Source organism: Apus apus, chromosome 4, assembly GCF_020740795.1.
Source record: "Apus apus isolate bApuApu2 chromosome 4, bApuApu2.pri.cur, whole genome shotgun sequence".
NCBI lineage: Eukaryota > Metazoa > Chordata > Aves > Apodiformes > Apodidae > Apus > Apus apus.
The window spans coordinates 47,359,440-47,383,173 of NC_067285.1; the positions used below are offsets into that span (position 1 = coordinate 47,359,440).

Below are 23,734 nucleotides of genomic sequence, written 5' to 3' on the forward strand. Positions count from 1 at the left end.
AACAGATACTGTGCATTCAGAATGACATTCACCATGTGTAAATGAATTCTGGCTAGGTTTGAACACACACAGCCCACACTGATAACCCAAAGTACTTCAGAAATACCATACATTGAAGCAGTACTTTCCTTGAGATAGGTAACTCTTCCTCACATAACCTGCCCTAGAGCAAAGCTATTCTTTGTGCTGAGGAAGACAGGATTCTCTCGTATGCCAGGAGGAAGGGCAGATTTCCCATTGTGTTAGCTATACTCAGAGATAATTTCCACTTCTGTTAATTTTTTTTTTTTTAATTTATGTTATTTTTTTGGAGTACACAGGGAAAACTGCATTCCTAAAGCATTCACAGCCAGAGTGTCTCACCCTCAATAGAACCTTATTCCTCACGTAATCCTGTTTCACAGCAGTCTACTGGAAGGAAGATACTACTGGGTACAAGCAACAGTATCTGGTATTTTGTCCTTACAGCTTAAAAGCAACATTCTGAATCCTGCCAATCCTGTCCCAGAAGGCGTGGGGGAAACCTGGGATTGTGCAGTCTGGCTGAATAGAGTAACCATAAGTGAAGACGGAAAGTAATTTTCAAATAGGACCAGAGAAAGAAATACCCAGTGTAAGACATTGGAAATAAGACATTTAGTCAATAAGCTTTCTTAGACCAAACAGAGGGAAGAGACCAGAATAATGCTGACCACAGCTACGTTCTTCTTTCCCTTACTATTGTTTATATTGAAAGCCCAGAACAGGCTTCAGAGAGCAGATCCATATTTATGAATTTGAGTAACTATATAGCTAGAAAGGAAGTGGAAGTAAATTAATCTAAGAAATCAGCAAGAGTCCAATCAAACTTTTTAAATTAAGGAATGACCACCGGTATTCATTGAAAACAAATGTATAATATCCCTTTTTTCTTCTTAGTGGTATTGTAGATAAATAGTATTTGCCAAAGTAAATTCAAAATATATAAGAACATATACTTAAAGTATATGTCATCAACCATATATTTAAATCACTGCATTTTTCCCCTTTGTGCAGATTTCTGTTGGTTATTCTTTAATTTGCACATGGCAGCACTTTGTGCAATTCAACACCAAAGCACTACAACAGCAAGGAAGAAAAGAATATGGCTATCAAAGAGAAAATCAGCGTTTCTGAGCAGATGGTAAGCGAAGAGACTGCAGAGAGATCAAGAAGACTTTTCCAGACCTAGGACTAATTCTAAAACTAGTACAAAATCTTAATCTGAAACCAACAACAAACTGGGAAACAACAGATTTAGTTACTGGTAAGGATGGCACTGTGGTAGCACCACATTATCCTCCTGTGGTCAACATGCTGTGAGAAAATCAGTGCCTTTGGGAAATGGGAGATGGCAGGAACCTTACTGAGTGCTGTTGCTGTTCATGTGCGCTGCAAGATGCTGAGTGTGCTCGAGGATCTGGATAGTGAAGAACCAACCCACAACTTCCATAATTAACACATGGTGAGAGAAAGAGGGGAGGTGGGTAGCTGGGCCTCTCAGACTGTATTGGGAGGTCTTTTGTCTGTCAAAAAATAAGAAAAACACAATGAAGTGCATTACTAGCTGGATGCTGTAGCACGATGCTCCATCTCTCAATGTGCCTGCCTCAGTTTCCCTCTATGATTCAATTACATTTGTCTCTCTGTTTTGCAGGCCCAGGCCTGGAGTGGAGAGTGGAAAGATTCCCATGGGAAATAAAAGGACATAGCAAGCTCTGAGCTGGTAACAACCTTGAAAGATATAAACAGAGGGCCACGTTAGTGTTCGTACCTCTGGTGTTGAAGAACAGAGCGCCCAGCCCAGCCACAACTAGGCCCCAAACAAAGATAAAGAAAGAACAAAGAGATAAACAAGTTTGCTTGGTAAGAACAAGGCCTTCATTGTTTTTTGTACTGTTTTACTTTTGTTCTCCAATGAGAGATACTGGAGGTACAGCTAAATAGTTAAATGACAGCAGTCAATCCACTTTAATCTATAAAAGCCTGATCCCATCTTGGATCAGAGAGACCTCCTGTACCCTTTCCCAGGAGGTTGCTGGACCCTATCCTCTCCAGGGGGGACACCTGCCAGAGAGATTGATTCTCAAGAATTAAGATACACCCAGGGACACCCAGCTGCAGCCGGGCAAGGGTGAGAGATATTAACTCCTTTTTTGTCTTTACTAGTGCACTTAATATTAAGCAACTGCTCATCATTAAGTTTTAAGATTCCAGACTCCTTTTAATGTTGATAATTACAGTTCTAGACCTAGTAGAAAACTTAGTAATAAGTAAGTTGCCAACATTTTTAATGGTTAACCTTTTTTGCTTGTTCTAACTACTAATAGTGTATTTTATTGTTAAGATTACACTTCTGTATTCTAACCTTAGCTTCTGTTCCCATCTCCCAATTTCCCTACCATTTGTCTGTGCTTGTGCCTTCTAAGGGTTAAGACCCCACTGTCATATACAATAAATTTCAATCAGTGCTTATATGCCCTGTCTGCCACCCCATCCTGTTCAGGACAGGTACCATGACCAAAAGAATATTCCAATACAAACTAATCAGGAAAAAAGCTACAGGGAAGAAACTCTCCTCTCTCTCAGCATGGGTCACAATGCTGCTCATTTAACCCCTTCAGACTCTTTATGACTTAAAAAATTATTTTAAAAAGCTGACTTGTGCCACACCAGAGTCTTGACACTTTTAAAATGAGAAAATACTGGTTTCAAGATATGGCAAGCACATTTCTGGGAGTTTTGTATATTCAAGAACTATTTCATTTGCACAGGGTAGCTTTCAATAGTTCGAAGTACAACTAGATGAACAGGCACTTGTATAACAAGAAAAAAAAAAAAATATTGGTAAAGGACCTTGAGATTTGGATCTGCCTTTCCTTAGGCCCTCTGTGTCCCAACAGAGTCAATGGGAATTTGCCTAAGGACAGAGCAGGGAGGCATAAAAGATGATTAACGTTCTATGAGTCAAAACTAAATAATTTGATTTAAGAAAGCAAACTAACAAATATTCTGTAATGTTCCTCTCATGTTTAAAATCTCTCACAAACTCTGTTTAATCAAATCCCAAGGCCAGAAGAGACAAACAAGTTGATCTCTAGTGTAAACTGCCAACGCAATGCAGGGATAGTCAAGTTGCACGTAGACATTACACAGCATTTGTACAGCCCTTGGTATGCTGTAGACATGCACTGAAGGTTACTGCATGCAATGCCAACAGGTTTGTCCAAGGTGGTTCTATATGCCCTGAGGGACAAACAAAAGCATAGAATGGTTTGGGTCGGAAGGGACCTTCATGATCATCTAGTTCCAACCCCATTGCCAGGGACACCTCCCACTAGACTAGGTCACTCCCAAGCCCCATCCAACCTAGCCTTGAACACTCTCAGGGAGGGGTCAGCCACAACTTCCCTGGGCAACCTGTTCCAGTGTCTTACCACCCTCACATTGCAGAATTTCCTCCTAATATTCAACCTAAATCTCCCCTCTTTCAGGTTAAAGCCATTTCCCTTATTCTCTCACTCCATGCCCTTGTAAAAAAGTCCCTCTCCAGCTTTCCTGTAGCCCCTTCAGATACTGGAAGGCCACTACAGGGTTTCTCTGGAGCCTTCTCTCTCAGAAGGCCCCAACTCTCCCAGCTTGTTTTCATAGGAGAGGTGCTCCAGCCCTCTCATCATCTTTGTGGCCCTCTTCTGGACTCACTCCAACAGCCCCACATCCTTCTTGTGTCGGGGCACTCCCTGTGGCATTGTAATTCTACACTTGCATGAAATGCTTCCAAGTACCCATAAAATCACTGGCAAGTCTGGGGCCTTACTGCAGCAGCACCCAGGATGCCTGACCTGCTCTGCACTCCCGCTAAAGCTGATGGGAGCAAAGGGCGGCTGACGGCCCCTCACCTTGTACCACTGCAAGACTCTCCTAGTATCGATGCATGGCTTGGTTGAGGACAAGTCAATGCTGAAGTTTCTGTTTCACAACAATGTTGGGAAGGAGAATAAATCATCACAGAACATTTTGGTATTTCATCATTCTTTTAAAATGTTGCACAATTTTGTCAAGACAGGAAACCTCGAAATTTCATCATTTTTAAATGGGGATTGAGAAAGCTCAGAGTTTTACATGCCGTGATTTTACTGTGGCTTCCCGAATGTCAGTGAACAGAATACTGACACTGCTCTGAAGAGATAAAAAGGATGTAGCAACAAAAAATTATTGCAGGGGCTGCTCAGCTAATTTGGACGGAAACTTTTTTTTCCTCAGCAATATTAACATTACTCTGTAATTCCACTGCAAAGGTCAAGATTAATTACAGAAGCTTCTTATTTAAAAAGTTGGTTTGATGTTACAATTCTTAAATCAAGTGCCAGTGAAACAATCAACAGTCCTCTGGATTTGTTTTTGGTTCCCCCCTCCATTTTAAGATATGTTTGAAGAGTTTTTGCAATAAATACTCCCTTCATCTATTTAATTTAGAAGCAATATCTAATCATCTCTCATCTTCTTTCTGCATTACTTCAGAATGATTTCATCCCAGGTGGTGACCTCATAAAAGTCCAAAGTCAATTAATGGAAGCCAGAAAGCCTTGGGTTGTATGGAAAGTGAGAAAATAAAAATAAAATACACATGCGCTGGCAGTGGTAACTTTCTTTTGACTCATACCTGAGAGTTTAGTTTATTCAGTTGAGACTGTAATCTCTCGTTAGTTTTCTGCAAAGCTTCTTTCTCCTCATTAAGTCTTTCTCTGTCAGATCTCTCCTTCCTGAAGTCTTCTTCATATATTTGTACCTGCAATCATTATGACCACATATGTAAATTTTGGCAGAGCCATAACGGAAATTTTCAATCAGTTTATTACTCAGTTGCTTTTTAAACACTGACAAAGCAGCGAGGTGCATTGCAAAGGGATCCCTCCGCTTTCCAATTGTGCCACCAAAAATTTTATGACCAACAAAACATGACAAGCAATGGCTATTCTACAATAGTTGCTGTCAATTGACACAGCCCACAGCTTCAGTATTCACAGACCCTTGTAATTTAAGAGGCTGACTAGGGGATATCAGTTTTATATGTTATAAATAAGATGCAAATACTAAAGACATTGATCTTTTAAGGGATAAATAATAGCAGGACAAGCATTTCACCAACATTTTTTCCAGTTTTCTCTTCAATCTTGAGCACTTTAACTTTCTCCTGTACCTCAGATGCAAGCAATCAGCATCCTGCTGGAGATACAAGGTGCTAGTCCAGCACAAAAAACCCGACTCTGGCACACAGTCTGACAGAGCGTTATCACCTTACCCGACCTAATTATAAGCCACTGTAACCAAACAATATCCTGCTTTTTTGTAGCTCACTGAACACCCTTGGCCTTGAGCCTGCTTTGCTTTACATCTTTCTGTAATTGTCTGCAGCTTTACCTTACCCACTAAGCTAGCTGTCTAACCAAGGTGTGGCCCAAAGGACTCATCCCTGCAGAGTAAGTGGTAGTATTTAGAGCAGTGGTCACATATTAACGACCAGAAGACTTGGACTAGTAGTTAGCTACTAGTAGTAGTTAGCATTGTCAAGGAATTTAGACCTTGGCTGGAAAATAGTGGGAAAAAAACCAAACCCTGTAGGAGACTATCACAGAACAGTTTGAGTTGGAAGGGACCTTCAAGATCATCTTAGTTACAACCCCCCTGCATGGGCAAGGACACCTCTCACTAGACCAGGTTGTTCCAAGCCCCATCCAACCTGCCCTTCAACACTCTGAGGGAGGGGTCAGCCACAACTTCCCTGGACAATCTGTGCCAGTGTCCCACCACTCTCAGACTAAAGAATTTCTTCCTAATATCTACCCTAAATCTCTCCTCTTCCCAGTTTTGATCCAATCCCCTTTGTCCTATCTCTCCATGCCCTTGTAAAAAGTCCCTCCCCAGCTTTCCTGTAGCCCCCTTCAGATACTGGAAGGCCGCTATAGGGTCTTCCCAGAGCCTTCTCTTCTCCAGGCTGAACAATCCCAACTCTCCCAGCCTGTCTTTGTAGGAGAGGTTCTCCAGCCCTTGCATTATCTTTGTGGCCCTCCTCTGGACTTTCTCCAGGAGCTCCATGTCCTTCTTATGTTGAGGGCTGCAGAACTGGACACAGTACTCTAGGTAGGGTCTCACAAGAGCTGAGTAAAGGGGGAGAATCACCTCCCTGACCCTGCTGGCCATGCTGCTCTTGATGCAGCCCAGGACAGGGTTAGTTTATGGCGCACGGTGCCGGCTCATGTTGAGCTTCTCATCCACCATCACCCCCAGGTCCTTCTTCCCCAGGCTGTTCTCAATCCATTCTCCACCCAGCCTGTATTTTTGCTTAGGATTGCCCCAACCCAGGTGCAGAACCCTTGCACTTGGCCTTGATGAACTTCATGCAGTTTTCACGAGTCCACTTCTCAAGCCTGTCAAGCTCCCTCTGGATGAGACCCAGATGTTAGAAACTGTATGGGGGGGGGCGGGGGGAAAGGCCTGTGTATCTTTTGTCTGTAAGATAGGACTTCTTTTTCATCCTCTTAAACTGCAGCCTGAAGAACCTACCTGTGCCAGTGCAGAACCAGAGGGGAATATTACATACATAATTCAAAATGGAAATACAGAGGTTTGACACTGTTCCTAGAAGATAAGCTGCCTTTCAAACACTGAAGGATGCAATGGCTGAGCTGTTTTTCTGTCACCGAGAATCACAGAGCTTCATCCCATTAAAAAATATCTGACCACCCTGGGCACAGTCAGCAAGTGCATGAATCCAGAAGCAAATCACAAATCCGTAAATTAGTTGGTGTTAAGCTTTCTGGCTTAACTCTTCAGCTAATGGGCAGGCATCCACCTGGTAAGGAGCTGGAGGTTGGTGGCACTTCTACTGACAAGCAACAGCAAAAGCACATTGGGCTGGGAACTGCCAACAGAACTTTCAGAAGTCCTTCATGTGTTCTTGGTTGGTCACTAAAGCCTGCTGCCAGTCTATTTCCAAAGAACTTGTTTGTTGTGGCTCATGCCCTGCCCATCATACAGATCAAGTTTTCTTTTTGCTGGCAGCAGCACTGTGACTTCACAGGAGGACTAAAGAAATATTAATACCTCAGGGTAAGAAAAAAAGTCAACAAAGGGCTCTATAAATTATTTTTACAACTCGTCTGTTGCAGCTAGTTTTTGCAAGGTACTTTTTTTTTTTCCAGACTCCATGGTCCCCTAGTAGGTCTAACCCCCTCCCTGAGTAACACTGTGTAAAAGGAACAAAGGCTTTCTGTGTGGCCCTGTGGGGACTCAGCTCCACAGCCTGTGCCTGGAGGAGGCACACATGACCCTGACCCTCCAAAGCAGAGGCAAAGTTGTTGCTTGCAGTAATCCAGGTCTCTTGTATCCCTGTCCATCTACACGCTTCCCTCATTTCTTCTCTTCCCCTCTTGCTGTCCCACCCCAGCTCCCCAGTACAATGTATTGAAACTGTGAGGGAGCTACTTTGTCTCAGTTCTGCCATATACTCTGAGACAGATGGGGACACCTCCCAAGGAATGAATGCCTTCATCTCTTCTGTCATGGCCAGGGACTGGCTGATGACAGCCAAGCTCTGGTGAGACTCTGTCACGTTGCTGTTTGTCCCAAGAGTCCCTCCTCCATACAGTTAGAACCTTCTGCTCCATGTCGTGCAGAAGGAAGTCTGGACTCACTGTACTGGTTTATACAACTAGAAAAAGACATTCATAAAATGGATACCCCATGAGAATTCTGGAAAAAAAAAAGGTTTACTTGATTTTATTGTGTAGAATGAAATAACTCATTACTGTACAATCAAGTACAGCATTTTATTCTCCAGCATGTGGCAAGCATTACATTAGAGAGCAAAATCTGGCTCTGCTGTCAAACGTGACAGAAACAAGTATTTTATTTCCATTGAATAAAATTCCCATTCTGATCACATCCATTTGTGTGTCAATTATGTTCACCCTAACACTGTCCAGGATAACAGACATAAAATGTAAAATTATCTGAAAAGTATAAGGTTTTTAAAATCATTCTTTCATATGGAAAGAAAAAGAGTGCACAAAGCACTTGAATTGCTCAGAACAAAGATTAAAAAAAATAAATACACTTCTCTGTAGTGACTGGTATGCAGGTTATGGACGGAAATGTTTTGCCTCACACTTTGGAAAATTGTAATGCCCACACTCTATAGTTTTCCAAGACTAGGATTCTTAGACAATTCACTAAACTTTCAGATTCTAAGAAAAAAATGAGCAGAAGACATGATAGCAATCCCTATGAATTGAATTCAGCCCCTAGCAGAGAGCTGGCAGGACATCTCCAAGGGTCAGGAGAGCCACCCTGCTGCTCTGAGTCCTACACTGAGTCCTTGCTCCAGTCCTTTGCAAGGACTCAGTTTCACTTCATGGACACTACTGTGATGACAGCGTCTTCAGAAACACCATTTGAATGGGCTACAGCTAAACTGGTTCTTCCTTTTCAAAGTTCTACATAGCAAGTCTAGCAGGCATAATTCTTGGGAGGGCAGAACTATACTGTATGAAACCCACACAGGCTTACTTTCAGCTGCTCTCACCTGCTGTCTGAGAACTTCAACTTGGGTTTTCATGTCCTCAATGCTGTTCCTGTCACCTTTCTCTGAAGAAGTCCCAGGAACAGGTGAGTGCTGCTTTTTCAACACATCTCGAAGGGCCTGCAACGTCAAACAGCAAAATCACTAAAAAGGGATTCACTATAATATTTTTAAATAATTAGAATGTTTGCTCTCTAAGCAGATTACAGTGAGTCACAGACTTGCACGGTTTTCCCTTCACTTGCCGTTTCTTCAATTATATACACTCAATATAAACCCTGTGAATAATAAAAATTCATGACTTGTTCCAAATTTTCAAAGTGCCTACCCTACATCCATGAATTTGAGACAGTGCCATTTAGGAGACTGTGCTTTTACTTTTGCTTTGCATTTACCTATGGAAATCACAGCAGCAAATCTCATTCATAAACACCATTTCCCCATGCAAGTCAGAATTAGAGAAAACAAAGAAAGGTATCTGTACTCAGCTGAGGCCAAAAACAATGAAATAAAAAACCCAGGAACATAAAAGTGATGTTCAAAGGCAGCCTAAAAACGTGACTACATTAAGGTCAGACGGAAACTTTTTTTTTTTTTTCTCTAAGAGTACAAATTTCTTCAACTGGAACCGAAATAAAACCTCCAGTTGAGAGGAAGTTTTGCAGTCTCTATAGCTTGTCACTAGAGGGAGTTATGAATACACACACTACACTGGTAATGCTCTTACTCTATTTTCCAGTCAAATTCTGCCATAGTGCTTTGCAGATTTTGTTTATTTTTAACAGCATTACACAGCTCTCCCTTTGACTGGAATAAATTTTAAGTGTCTCTTACCCCTCTCTGTCTATAAACACACATTTCACTTTTTTTTACTCTAGCACAAATATTCCCCATTCAGTCCTTTTCAATGTCTCTCACATAAGACTTAGACTCAGCTAACTTCATCCATTTTAGAAAGTTCAGCTCCTCATAATGATCCCCTGCTCTCCCTTGCTGGCCACACTTCATTCATGAAATAAGGGAAAGAGGGAAGATAATCTGAAGAGGGAAGAGTCAGAGGGAGAAGTGTCCAAGCAGGAAAACAAGTATCTAAAATAACCCAAGGATTAGTATTAACTAACAAAAGGGCAACAACAAAAAAATTAATAAAAATTAGCAGTTTCCATGGAGAGCACAGAAGAGAAAAGGGAGGATTTTTATCTGATGAGCTACTGTTCCTAAGCATTGTGGAGAAGATAGATTGGTATAATAGTGGCAAAGCTTGTGTGTGCCACGTCAATGTGCCATGTCAATCCATAAGTAAGGTTGAACATAAACATGGGAGGATTGACAGCTTACTGACTAACCCTCCTTTTTCCCCTTTGAGCCCCTGCTAATCCTTTTTAAATGATGACATTGCAGTGCTCTGCATAAATAGTAAAATAAATTATAAAAGCAAGCTTCACAAAGGTGTTTAGCTTGGGCATGGATGGCCAGCAGTAATGAGAGTCAGTGAAGTTTGACAATATCATATGACACGTTCCCTAGCTGACTCCAGCCCAGATCCATTCCAGGCACGTGGTTTGTTAAGCATACTACTAAGGACAAAGGCAAATGAAACGTGTTTTTCTGCTACCCCCTGTCTACACGGGACACATCTCCATCTTGGTGACAACCACAGAATCACCAGCCTTATTTGGGTGGCAGGGGACCTCCAGAGGCCCAAACTCCTGCTCAGAGCCAGGCCAAAGAGGTCAGGTTACTCAGGGACTGTCTTCCAAGGAAAATTATTTCATGGCCTCTCCAGGCAACCTCTTCTAATATTTAACCAACCTCAAAAGCAAGTGCTTCAGATACCCCAAAGCAAAGATAACTGTCTTGTTTCCTTTACAACACATCATTTTCCCAGTCATCTGCTGCACTCACTTTTTATATAGCTCTGTCTTCTGTTAAAGTCTTTTATTAGGACGTATCTTACTAATCATGGCCATCCCAACATTACCAAATGGTAAAACACCTTTGCAATTAATTATATATATTCACATAAGATGTTGACTGATCTATTAATTCTTGAACAAATATCACTACATAAACATATTTTTCTTGCAGTTCACTTCCTGGAATTATATCATGACATAGACATAGTAGTTATTTGGGCAACTCTTCAGGGTATTTTTTATTTGGGTTGTTGGGTTTTTTTGAGGAGATTCTTCATCTGAGAATTATGAAGAAAAAAAACAACAAAAACCAGAAAAATCCAGAAAATTCAATCTTCAGAAGGTTCACAGTAGAGAAAAATAAGGTGAGGATTTTTTAAACCCCATTTGGAAGCAGTACCGTGAGTCTTCATTTTATAATCTCACATAAAATAGGAAACTGGAGCATGTATAATGCTGAATTTGTTTAGCATCATCGTAAGCCCAGATCAAAATCTTTGAGGAAAGATTATAAGAGTCATTTTGAGAAGTGCTAGGTATGGGGGGAAAAAAGGTAAAATTTTGTAATGCTGCCATTAGATCAACAGCAAATTATTAACAATTATGTCATTATAGGAGATTTAGGTCCCAAGTATAAAATGGACACTAAAGTTAATACTCAGAGCTGTAACCAGGATATTTATCTTGCAAAATTCCCATCACTCTGAACTGACAAAACGTGGGGCTGCTTTAGAGTCATTTGTGGAAGAAATTAAGATATTAGTATTCCACTAGTTTTAACAAACAACTGCGAATAAAATCCTGATAAACACTTGAAATTAAAAGTAAATAACTGAGCTCAGTAATTTCAAGGTAGCAAATCTGAGAAATGACTAAGAACTTCTAGGCACCTAGAACTACTTTGCTTTCCAAAGCAACAAAAAGGACAAGTGGTCTATGCACCTAGAAACGTCTTAATCTAACCTCAAGAGTGTGTTAAGCTTGGGTGGAAATTTGGAAGAGAATTGCCTTGTAGACATGAGAACTGGTATTAAGTAAAGCACTCTTTAATCTGATGTATTTCATAAAAAACAGATTTTCTTACCAGAGGAAATAAATTAGAGCTTACTAGTCTATGTTTAAATAACAATTGAGATGGTGCTGCAGCAAATTATGAAATAAGTCAGAAATTTGGCTTGTACTTGAACAGCCACAGGAAAGCAAATAAAATTGGGATATAGTGTTGCAAACTGTTTTTGCATTGCAACACCACTTTCATGCTGCAGACATTCAAAGTAGGATCAGATGGGTCTCTGCTTTGGGTAGTCTGGATGACCAGATTAAAGCTGGATGAAACAGGAAGTAAAAAGGTCGATGTACCTAAAGCAAAACAGTTAATGTACTCAGAAACAAGTAGTAGTATCTTGCATGAAATGGGAAATAAACAGCTTAAAATGACTGAGATGAAAAAAACATTCTTATTAGCAGGCATAGCTGTATTTCAGAAGATTAAAAGAGATGGGTCATTTTAGCTAAACTGTCCTCCCGTGAAAATACAACTGCTCTGTGTAGCTACAGGGAAAGAGCAAGTGCCCCTGACAGCAATCATATTTTCACTAGAGGACAGTTCTGCTTCATGAAGGGGACAGAGATGCCCATGTGAGAAGCAGATCTGTTCAACACCACCAGCAGAAGAACAAATTAACAACATCTGGCCAGAATAAATTAGGCCAATTGAAAGAGATGAAAGCATCTAATGCAAGAAGGGTTACAGCTCCAGAACAGCCTTCCAACAAAAGCACAGTAGAAAAAGCTTCGGTATTTTTAAGGAAAGAGTTGTTTTGATTTTGGAGAATATGTCACTGAAACCGCAAGAGCAGAAAACTAGACTTAAAAGGGCACATAAGGTGCCTTCCAGTCTTACCTGTACTCATAACATGAGATTCAAAGGATGCGAAGTGACAGAAAATCAGTAAACTATTTGTTGGAAAGTGTGTTGCATGAAATTGATGTTTCATTTAAAAGAAGGGTCTATTTATCCATCTGCCTCAGTTCCAACCACACCACAAGATAAAAGAGCAAAATAAAATATTGAAATAAATTATTTTACAAACAAGACCTCAAATGAAAGATACACTGAGGCTTTGAGCAAGTCCTGTCAGTGCATTTCAGAAAGAGCCAGTGTTCATATGTTCTGTGAGATTTTTTAATATGGAGACACTACTTTTTTGCCTTGACTTTTGCACATCATGGTCCCTTAGCTTTTGTATCACTTAAAAGCTACATGGCAATGGTTACTGCAGTTCATTTCCTCAGGAAGTGTTTGTGGTTCACCAGGAAAAAAAAAAAAATGTTAGAAAACACCCACTGCTTTATGTGATCTTTTGATTAAACAAAGTTACATGTATTACTTTCCTTCAGTTAAAAAAAATAAATCCCATGTTATTTATTTGGCTATTTCATCAATGAAATATATACACATAATACTTACATGTATGAACATACATGTGTATTCATTTAAAAAGACAGGAACATACCTTGTGAAAAGAAGCCATTATTCTCAAACAGAGTAGATGTAAACCAACAATTTTTAAACTCTATTTTTTTTAATTACAGTGTTTCACTATATGCATACTGAAGCATCTTTGTGCCATTTCACTTTTGTTCGAAGGAAGGAGAACATAGAAGAAGCTTTGATATGACAGGTAGAGAGGTTTCACAGCAGAAGCCAAAGATTCTCTTAACTTTCCTCTTTACAATGCAACACTACTATTTGCAAAGAAGAGCATAGACAGGTATCAGCTAAAGAAAGTTCCTGCTTGTTTCCTCATCTCCTGAACAGTGACCATGAGTTTGCTACCATGAACACATTGTTCACCCAAGATTGAAAAGATGGACATCTGGTAGTGTCACTGGTTGAGAATAAAGACCCTAGAATTAAAGGAAGAGGTCCTGGTCAGGGGCTTACTCTTGTTCATACCTTATTGAGACGACTTATTTCACACTCATAGTGTTCTTTCTTTCTGACCATTGAGGCATTCTTCTGCTTCAGGAGCTTGTTCTCTTCCTTCATTTCATGGAGAGCTTCACTAAGGACTTTTGTTTCTTTCTGGGATGCAAAAATAGAGAGATGCTGCTAAAATGCAGATGGAACCATTTTTCCAGAACAATTTTCAGAATATCTGCTGTCTGGCAGACGTGCTGCCTTTTTATTGTCCCAAACACAGCTGGGAAGGGAAGCAACAGGAAGGCGGATGGTTAGTAAAACCCAGATATGACAAAGTCTGTTGAAATAGTTTTGAACACTCACCATATGATGTGACAGAGACAACATACCAGACTAAATCCTTGCTCTCTACAGCCTGCAGTTGGACAAAGACATGAAAAAGCTGGCAGGCCAAGCAGATCAGTGCCATACAGATGATTATCCCAAACCTGCATTGCTCTTATGTACTCATAGCATAAGGCCAGGGCTAAACACTGGTGGAGTCCCAAGTGTTCCAAGTGTCATACAACATTAAAGACAAAACCAAATCTCAGTATCACATAGTCTGGGGACTTTTTCCACTACATGAGAAACTGAGGCAGGTCTCAGTCTGCTCAATAATTAGCAAGCTACCAACCAAGGCTTACAAGTCTGCTTTCTTTGACATCATCACAGCAGCTGTTGACATGAGCTTGACTCTTCCAAGTGTGTGTGCCTACACTGTTGCCAATCCAGCAAACTACCAGGAAGATGCCCCTACTTGCACCAGGATTTACACACTACGTTGTTCAAGGTGGTATTCTAGGAATTATACTGAGATAGACCAAACTTTAAGTTTGATTCTCTTCTCCTATCGCTTTAGGCATAGCTATTTTCAATTTATGGTGAAAGGAGCTTAGATCTGAATCAAACCCTGAAGCAAATGGTATTATGTAAGCTTCTCTTGCAGAGTAATAAATTCCTCAATAGCCTGCTTTTGACAGACTGTCTTAAACCAAAGTTGTTTAGACATATGAAACAGAATGGCCTGATCTACAAACAAACAAACAACAAAAGAAAGAAGTATTCCAAATATTCTTCTGCAGCTCCTTTATCTGAAGGAAAAAATGAGATCCAATAATCTCACACACAGAACACCATATGAATGTGTTTTTTTCTGTGCAACAGGCATATCTCTGTGCAGCCAGCTAGTTTGAAGATTTTAAGGTTTGGGCACATGAGAAGTGCATCACAGTAAGCTATGAGCAGCACAGGATAACCTGAGTAACAATCCTTGTTGCTCATTCAAAAATCTCTACTTCTAGCAGCTGCCTCCGCAAATGTGTAGGTCTGCATCTATGCACGACATCCAAAAAGTAAAGAAATTCAGAATAAACAGAAGAACTTACTGGCTGAGTATATAACATGTAAAGAAATCGCTGACCTAAGGCTGAAGTTCCATGCAGGTTAACCTGTCCCTGTTTATTCTAGTCATTTACTTCATTGTTCATTTATGCAGTTAAAAAATTTGGAGAGTGTAGTGCTCTCCCTTACCTTTTCAAATAGGTAGTTAGGGCTACATTTCACAGCTATCATATACTAAAGGGCAGGCAGCAAAAACCTTAGTAATATAAACAGGAAGATGGATTGTCTTGCATTGAATCCACAGTCAGAGCAAATACAGGGAGTGATTCAGCAAGCACATAACATTATTTGCTTTAAAGCATATGGAAGTTCCTGTTGGTTGGAAATTAGTCATGTGCTTAGCTAAGACCATACTGTAATTGATAAGCAAGTAAGAGGAATGTTCTGTTTATGAAGATAAAAGCTAAGGGATTTGCATTTCTTCTCCTGCAGTAGTTAACTAGCATTTCATCTGAGCCTGGAAGTGATGTGATTGCCGCTTGTTTTCAGGTTTGTTTCATGTTATCACACAAATGGAGACGCCCGACTTCAGCCTTCAGAGCACCATCCAGAAACTCTGACAAGAGGACATGAAGTGTATGGTAACGTGAAGCAGAATGAGAATAGCAAGTGGTGCCTGTACAATGGGGCACAAAGTTTTGTGTATACTTTGGCCATCTATGCGGCGATCACTCAGGTTGGTGGTTTTACTGCAGTGGGAATTCAGCTTAGGGGTCTAACTTGATACGTGAATAGCTACACAAGAGCCTCTGCCTAAGGAATCATGAGAGAGATGCCCAAGCCACTATTAGGGTGAGGTGAATCCTCTGTTAGAGCAGCTGATCAACCCAGGCGCTTTCAGCCCTAGTAACTTGACTGACTACATTTCTAATATTTGCAGGGAGCTGCAACAGTAGCACATGTATAAAGGCTATATTGTCAATACCAAAACATGCATGTCTGGAGCCGAACTCTTTCCTTCAAGTATTTATTGCCAAGCACTTTGGGTAACATCTACAATGATGTTTCTATTCTACTTGAAATTATGGTAGCAGTTTCACTCACAAAGCAATTCACCCCAAACTGAACAGTGAGGAAGGAAATCTCCCCAGTATTTGTATCAATCTGCTCTTTACTCCCCCACGCACACTAACGCTGTGTTCTCCGACCATTTCTGTTGAAAAGGCTCCATACATCTGTTTCTCTGATCTGACAGAAGATCAGCCACTGCCTTGGGTTCAATACTGAAGAGCACTCCACACTACAATCTCATCTCATTGCTGTGTGACAACCCACGCCCTGCCACTCTCAAGAGGAGAAAGAGGAAAGGCAAGACAGGGCTCAGTGCTGAGCACGAACAAGGTTACAGAGGGCACCTTCCTACCATCTCCTGCAATGGTCTCTCCCTGCCCAGGGCTTGCAATCTCTCATCTTCTGGATGCTGCCGATGCCTCTCTTCTTCCAGCTCACTGACTCTCCTCTCTGACACATCCAGTTTTGCTTTCATTTCTGCCAGCTGAAAAGCAAGCGACACAACATGACGGACTGACAGGGAATCCAGAAAGGTACAGCTCCTTGAAGGTGCCCTCAAATCCTTCCTACTGATTGGTGTGAAGGAGTGGATCTGGTCATGCATAAAGACCCCAGACATTGACTTTCTCCTCCCCACCCTCCAGGTTCTGCTGCTCTGTCTGCAGTGGAGACTCCCAATGACCCCAAGCAAATTCTCTGTTGGGATTATAACCCACTTGGGTCTTGCACTGCTTTTCTGCCAAAAAACAGTTACCATGGATCTGTCCCTACAAATGACTTTTCCATTTATTGTTCTTTCATTTTTCCTTTTGCAATTTGGACTCTCTCTGCAGTGGTGCATATCTAAATGGTCTAGCCAGAGGCATAAAATGGTCACATTCTAAATGAGGAAGATCCATTTAAATTCCTCTTCTTTGAGGGCAGGGGGGGAAAAATAAATCCAGATCTCAGTAAAGCTTACTGGAAAATATCAGAGAGAAAATTTTCCTGATAAACACATGAGGTCATTTGTAAACTTCCTTTTCATAAAACGAAACAGGAGATGAGAAGTGTCAGTGAACCAACTTGGTTTTTTGAATACCAGGCAAAATTATAAGCAACCAATTTCCTGGGCATCTGATTATAATGTCTGCAGCAAAGATGCCACAAAGCCACAAGCAGGGAATGAAAGCTGTGCCGACAGGTCTTAACCAAAAGAAAAAAACTTAGCTTCCAACCCAAGACATTCTATGATTCTATGGAAAAGTATTTATTTATTTTAAAAAAAAAATAATATTATGAGCTTTATTATAGGGCAGTTTCTCAAAAGTAAAAAAGTATCCCTGCTTATAGAAGGCAGCATTAAAGGAGGATTTATCTGAGAGTTCCCCCACTACAGGCAGACCTAGTGAGCTTCCAGGCTTCACAAGCCAGCCACAAGAGAAGAGACAAGAACAAATAATGTGATGACGATGCAGATCAGTGGCCCGGCACACCAGACCCTGCAGGCTAATTTTCAGCCAGTTGTGCTCTGATGTATGAGCAATTTTTGTTACTTTGTGGAGGGCATGAAGTGTCTGCTGTTAGGTCCCTACTTATTCAGGGGATGCCCTCCTGCTCTTGTTATTTTGTCCTACTCAAGACTGAACATGCATTAGCTTCACTTTTATGTGATAAAGCTTTATTTAACGAGTGAGTTAAGACAAAGTAAACATAATGCCTTTCCTCCCTAAGATACTTCCTATAACTATGGTTGGTTGGTATTTAAGCACAGACTTAACTATCAGCAGATGACAAATATTCCAATAGTAGTAGTCAACATTGTTACCTGTTTTTCATAAAGCTGTTTCATACGTCTGAATTGATGATCCCATTGCTTGTTCACCTCCAGCAGCTGTAATTATCAGGAAGTCACCGTAAATATCCCTTATTTTAACACTGTCAAATAACTAATGAACAGACTGGCATTCTAATTTTCCAGCTATGAGTGTCCACAGCCTCCTCACTATTTGACCAGTTCATTTCAGAAAAAGAAAGTTTAAGGTTTGGCAAACTTTACAGCTCATCTGCCAGTGCTTTGGTATTTCAGTTCAAGTATGTGAACGTTCAGGAAGTAACATAGAAGACACGCAAATACACAAGCTACAGGTGAGTAATTTGCAACACTGTACAAATTCCAAGCTGTAACTCCTAAATGTCCAAGGATTTCCTTGTTAGTTTGCTTCAAGATCCCTAAATATATTTTCAGTTAGGAGGTCCTGGATTTCAAAAAAGTGAATTGAAGACTCCTACTGACTGCACTTACCACTGGGTGCAAATTCCGCTTGCCTTTCTCAGTGTCACTAAACTGAGCAACCACAAGCATGCACATGCAAGGTGGGCAGACTGGCCAACACCATGCATGCAAGTGGTAGGAGTGAAGTCAGTTTGTGTGCATTTTGATTGCAGAAAGCCAAATATGACCTTCTGAAGCATTTTCGTTTGTAGGATATAGGGTCAACCCTTTATGATGCTCAGCAAATTAACGACTTCCAGTTTGTTGCTACCTGTGACAAAGACACCATTGGCTCTTACTCATAGTGGTTCCTTGGCTTTTACAATAGTGCTCATTAAGAAAATTTGCCCTTTGTACTATTTAAATCTCTGCTTTCCTAGGTTCATAGCCACGTTACAATAAGTCATCATTTGTTTTTAGGGACAGTTCTGCAAATATAACTCTGTCTAGCTCGGCAGAGAGAAGTAGGACTATAGGAACATGTTTAAACATAATTTTAAGTGCTAGCAAAATCTGGGCTTTGAAGAAATGCAAAGCAGAAAATCTCCACAAAGAAACTGTGTGCAGGATGAGATTCTTCAGGAAAAACACAGGCCTTGCTGGACTGGCAGGTAAAACCAACTGCAGCATAAACACAGTGCAAACAACAGTGATAAATAATTCAGTGATTTCCTGTCCCAGGCATAACTACTGATACTGCGATGTCTGTCTTCAGGTTTTGTATGTAAAGGTTAAGGGTAAACTTAAGATTACCTCTCGCCTCTGTCTTTCCAGTGAGAGGATCTGTTGTTCAAGAGAGCTGGCTGATTTAGTCTTCTTTTTGGTCAGTAATATGTGCCTTGACTGGAGAAAATAAATGTTCAAAAATTAATGCTTTCAGCATCCTCTCTTCAAGTCAAAATTATCATATAAAGCTCCAATCCACCCTGTCATGTGTGTGTAAAGAGGCTGAAACTTAACATTTTCTTACATTTCAATTATTTCAGGACCTTTACATCTTCTGACATCAGATTCTGAAGCGTACATCTGCTTCAACCCTGCTCAGTCTGTGTTCTAATTGAAGCATTATGCAAACAGAAACAAACAAAATTCTGTCTATTTGTACCATCTGAGACATAAAGCACAAAATAGGATTTTAATTATCTTACAGATGGTAATACAAACAAGTAGTACAAGCCACAAAAGTTTAGCATAAGTTAAAGCGGGTATAAGTAATACCCTTCATTTACGAGAACTAGGATAATTAGCCATATTGCCCCTGGTAAGTGCTTGCAGACCCAAGGCAAAAAACTTTAGCATAATGGGTTCAAAACAAGCAATACAGAAAATAAATAGGCCATTCAGATAAATCAGGAAATCAGTCTGCAATTGTTCCATTTTTCAAAGTGTGGAGGTTTGCCCATACAGAACAACAGCAGCTAAACCCCTCATTTTTATCATGGTAATGTCATACATCATAATTTCCAAGAAGTTTCTACAGATTGTCACAAAAACAAACATGTGATCTGTTAGAATATAGATGGAGAGATACATAAATATTAGGAGAACTGTACTGGAAAAAATGGCATTATTGTTTTCAGAATCTGAGCCTCAGGTGCATACCTTGGGAGTCCTATTAAAGTGTACAGGACAACCCAAAAACCTAATAGCTATGTATACACTTGGCACCAACTGGCCCAAACACTGCTCAGAGTTGTTGGGTCACTAAAATTAACCACTTTCTACCATTTGTGTAAAACAAATTAAAATAATCAGATAATTTTAGAGGGTAGGAAGGGAAACCTGATAGGGAAGGTTTTCTTTCTACAAGGGCTGTATCCAAAAATATTTCTAACATTTCCTCCTTAAACAACATAAATCATTTGGACAAATCTACTGGACACAAAAATGAGCCCATAATTGTCAATCTACCGAGTGACACAAATGGTGGCTGCACCAGTTCGAGCCATTCTTGTTCATCAGACATTACTTCAGAGGACAGCCAAAACAGTCACTTACATTTAGTGGATCTGCTGGGGCTTCCATGTCACTCATACCTTCCCATGCACATCCAAGATGGCCTTGAGCATTTGCTTCACTACGAGTCTTTGAAGAAGAGCAACAAAACAGATATTTTACATTAGCTAAAGGAGCAGAAGAACTGCCTTAAGACCCAGAAGATCCACGAGTGCTGTCTGTGGAAGCAGCAGAGGTTCAGAAATAAGTGGTGGAATTCTGATTTCAACCTTTTCTTCCTTCCTTGCTGGGGCTTCCCAGAGGAGTTGAAGCACACTGCCTATGACTAATATGCTGGGCAAGGCAATAGTGCCTTAGTGTGCATGTAAATCACAATCACAACCCACTGGCCAGTTCACCCCAGGAGAGGAAGTTGCACATCTAAGGGAAGGAAGGCTATGTTTTTTCAGTAGAGGACAGAGTTTTCTATCCCTGCTTTCAGTCGAAAAAAAAAAAAAGGACTTATGTAAGCATGACAAGTATTAAGTGACACTAGGACAGTGTGAACTATCATGACAGAAAAGTCAGTGAGTCATGCTTCTAAAGAATAGGCAAGACTGTTAACAGCTATGGGGAAGAAAGAGCACACCCATACTAAACCCAACACATTTAGGGGAAAACCATGATTGGAAAACTGATTTACTTGCCCTGAAGAAAAGTTGTACAGAGATGGAGAATGACAGGTGTAATTCTTCTCCTAAGGACATCGTATCTGCAAGTTCTAGAACTTACCTTATCTATGCACACATCTAGCTTCAAGCTACTTAGGTCTTTGCTTGAGTACTCAAGGTACCCAACGCTTCAAACTTGTGTCTTAGTTTCCCATTTGGAAAGAGAAGTTAACCTTACTAAGTTAAACTCACAGAAAGGTTTCACAAAGAAAAGGCTTCCACAGGCTTCACATCCAAAGTCAGGACAAAATATAAAAGTGCAAATTATTGCTGTCTTCAGTCTTGGCACTGTGAATAATGAAGGCTTTGAGAAGGAAGCATGAAAGAAAAATTATTTTCCTTATTGTGGAATGATCTCTGGGTCTGAGGCTTTTTCAGCGGGGGCAGAGGTTGCTTATTTTCCTTTTCAAGAAACGGAGTGAAAGCTAGCCCGTGATATCTGACTTAAATTAATATAAATCTGTGGGAGTTCTTTCAGTTTCCAAAAAAGATTTAGACAAAGTAAAGTAATCCTGTGAAATGCTGGAATTTAACACATTCCAGATCTCTGGTTCGTACTGTGTGATTAAGCAACTCCTCTTTTGCAAGATACAAAACCCAACTTAAATGAAAGCTATTATAATATTTGCATATGAAATATATCCTCCCCACCTGATGTTTTCTTTATTTTTTTCCTGGCTTATGTAGTGGCTGGAAAACTTCTGGGGTATAAAGGAAAAAAAAAGCCAAGAAACCCCCCAAATGTTATTTTAATAAAGACATTTTAGATTCTACATAGGATTCATCTGACTCATCAAAAAATGAAAGAATTTCCCCTGTACTTATACCAAAACTAGTCTTTGAGCATAACCCTCCCAGGTACTGCATTGGTTTAAACCAGGAAGAACCACTGGCTGGTAACGCACCGTGATTTCCACAACTGCAATTCTTGACAGTTCTGCAGTGTATAATATACAGTAAGAAATACGACCCTGTAACTGTCAGACAATAAAACAAAGTAAACTTCTGTACCACCAAAGCAGGGTTGAGTGCAAGAGGAAGGCCATCCTCTGGGAAACAGACATGTAAGAAGACCACTTTCTAAAGTGAAAAGAACTTACTAATAGTTAAACTGTAAAATCCCCATAGTGCAGAAGGAAGAGGAAGCACCACACATTTTTAAAAGGAGAGAGTATTATAATATTATCAAAGTTTATGTCAAATCAAAGCTTACACCTAATGACTTCAAATCTTGTTGCAGAAGAAGGCAATACCCTTATAATACACACAGGGAAACTGTTCAATTGAATGCTAAATGTCTTCCAAATGTTAATATCAGATCAGAGAATGATGACATCTCCTTTCACCCACAGTCTGCCCATCTGCAGCAGCTGCATCTGCAGCATCCCTCAGCAGGCTGTCACTGGACGATTTTGGGTTCTTACTGTACTAAAGTTAGGGCACATGGGGAGTTCAGAGGCAGCTGCTGAAGGAGAGGATATGGTAGTAACTAGACACAAATGACACGAACATCCACCATCTTCTCACAATGTCCTGCCACCTTGCACTGGCCTGCAACACTCCTACAGATTATAAACTCATGGAAACAGCCTATCTAGAAAATACCAACACTGAGAACTTCATAAAAATACAATCAGAAAACTTCCCTTTCCACACTTGCTCTCATGGGCAATAGCCCTCAAGCACAGACACCCTCCCTTACCCCAGCTCCCGCACTCGGCAGGTCCATTACCATTCCAGCAGCAGCTAAGCTGTGGGAGAAAGTGTAAGTTGAACAGCTGTGTTTTATGGTCTGGCCTGCTACTGTAAACCAGCCCCAGTTTCCTAATCCCTCACAACAGCGCACTGCAATGTGCTACATGAGGTGCTGAGCAGTCCCTGCAGCAGGGAGAGAAGAACAAACTCAGGGCACAGCCCTACTCATCAACTCCAGCTCCCTCTTGAAAGATGTTGGTGGTCAAACTAGTTTGAAGAGAGGATGAGGCTAAGACCCCGGAGTGCACACAGTTGTTACTATTATTCCATTCAAAAGTTTCCTGGAAAGCCAGGTGGTCATTAGGACACCAAGTCCTTTGTTCATGATATCTTAATTACTGTATTAACGACTACTGAAAGTGAATGATTCTCTGTCAGACTGGAGGATTTGAAGGTGCCATTTATATAGATTTTAACTAGTTTCAACACTGTTCCTTTAAGCTCTTCGCTCTCCCCATAACACTGTGAGAGAACTGGGGAGAGCTAGAGCAAAAGGTGAAGCTCCTGGAAAAGCAAAGGCTATAACAGAAACAGCATCTCCACATCTCTGCCTTTCCATGCCAAAATTACCTGCACGTTTCATAGACAAATTCACAGCTTGTCTATTTTCTCTCTCTTTGAGCTTACCACAGTGACTGAGCAACAACAGCCATAATCCTTTCCCACACCAGGACTATGCGTAAGAGTTTTGAGTTGAGTTTTGCCATTTTGCTGAAATAGGTGTTGTTTGCATACAGTTTGGCACCATCACCAAATGCAGTTTATTGCCTCATTGATAGGGCACATCTTTCACCTAACATTGCAGTCTTGTTTGAAAGATGTAGCACTCCTTGCTAACCAATAATAAGCTCTGAGCTAGCCATGCCTGGATGGAAGCTCTTGTCTTCGTTACTACCCTTCACCCTAGGTATACATGTTAAAAACAATGCCATATTTTCATGCACCATCTTAGCTATTGCTCTTCACCATGAGTATTTCACACAAAATGCAACAGAATAGAAATGGCACTAAGTACTCTTCAGTGCCTAACCAGGCAAGCTTAGCATCCATATGGATAACGCTGATGCACATTTGCACAGTGCCTAAAGTCAAATGCTCTTAAACGTATTTGATAGGAAATACATTCAAAAGGAGACAATGTGCTATTCAAGAACAGTGCTGTTC

At 40.6% G+C, this 23,734-nt stretch overlaps 1 protein-coding gene across 2 annotated transcripts in view; it reads right to left on the reverse strand.

Moving 5' to 3' along the window:
• The window catches only part of TNIP3 (TNFAIP3 interacting protein 3), a 77,931-nt gene that overhangs the window by 10,212 nt on the left and 43,985 nt on the right, over positions 1-23,734 (reverse strand). The window contains exons 8-15 of one of the 2 annotated variants that reach the window (XM_051616844.1): positions 20,148-20,234; positions 18,903-18,992; positions 17,703-17,768; positions 16,248-16,379; positions 13,475-13,603; positions 8,603-8,719; positions 4,682-4,807; positions 1,386-1,544 (exon numbers count right to left, since the gene is read on the reverse strand). In XM_051616844.1, coding sequence (XP_051472804.1) covers positions 1,386-1,544; positions 4,682-4,807; positions 8,603-8,719; positions 13,475-13,603; positions 16,248-16,379; positions 17,703-17,768; positions 18,903-18,992; positions 20,148-20,234 — 906 coding nt within the window. The remainder of the gene's footprint in view (positions 1-1,385; positions 1,545-4,681; positions 4,808-8,602; positions 8,720-13,474; positions 13,604-16,247; positions 16,380-17,702; positions 17,769-18,902; positions 18,993-20,147; positions 20,235-23,734) is intronic. The other variant, XM_051616846.1, reaches the window with a different exon arrangement.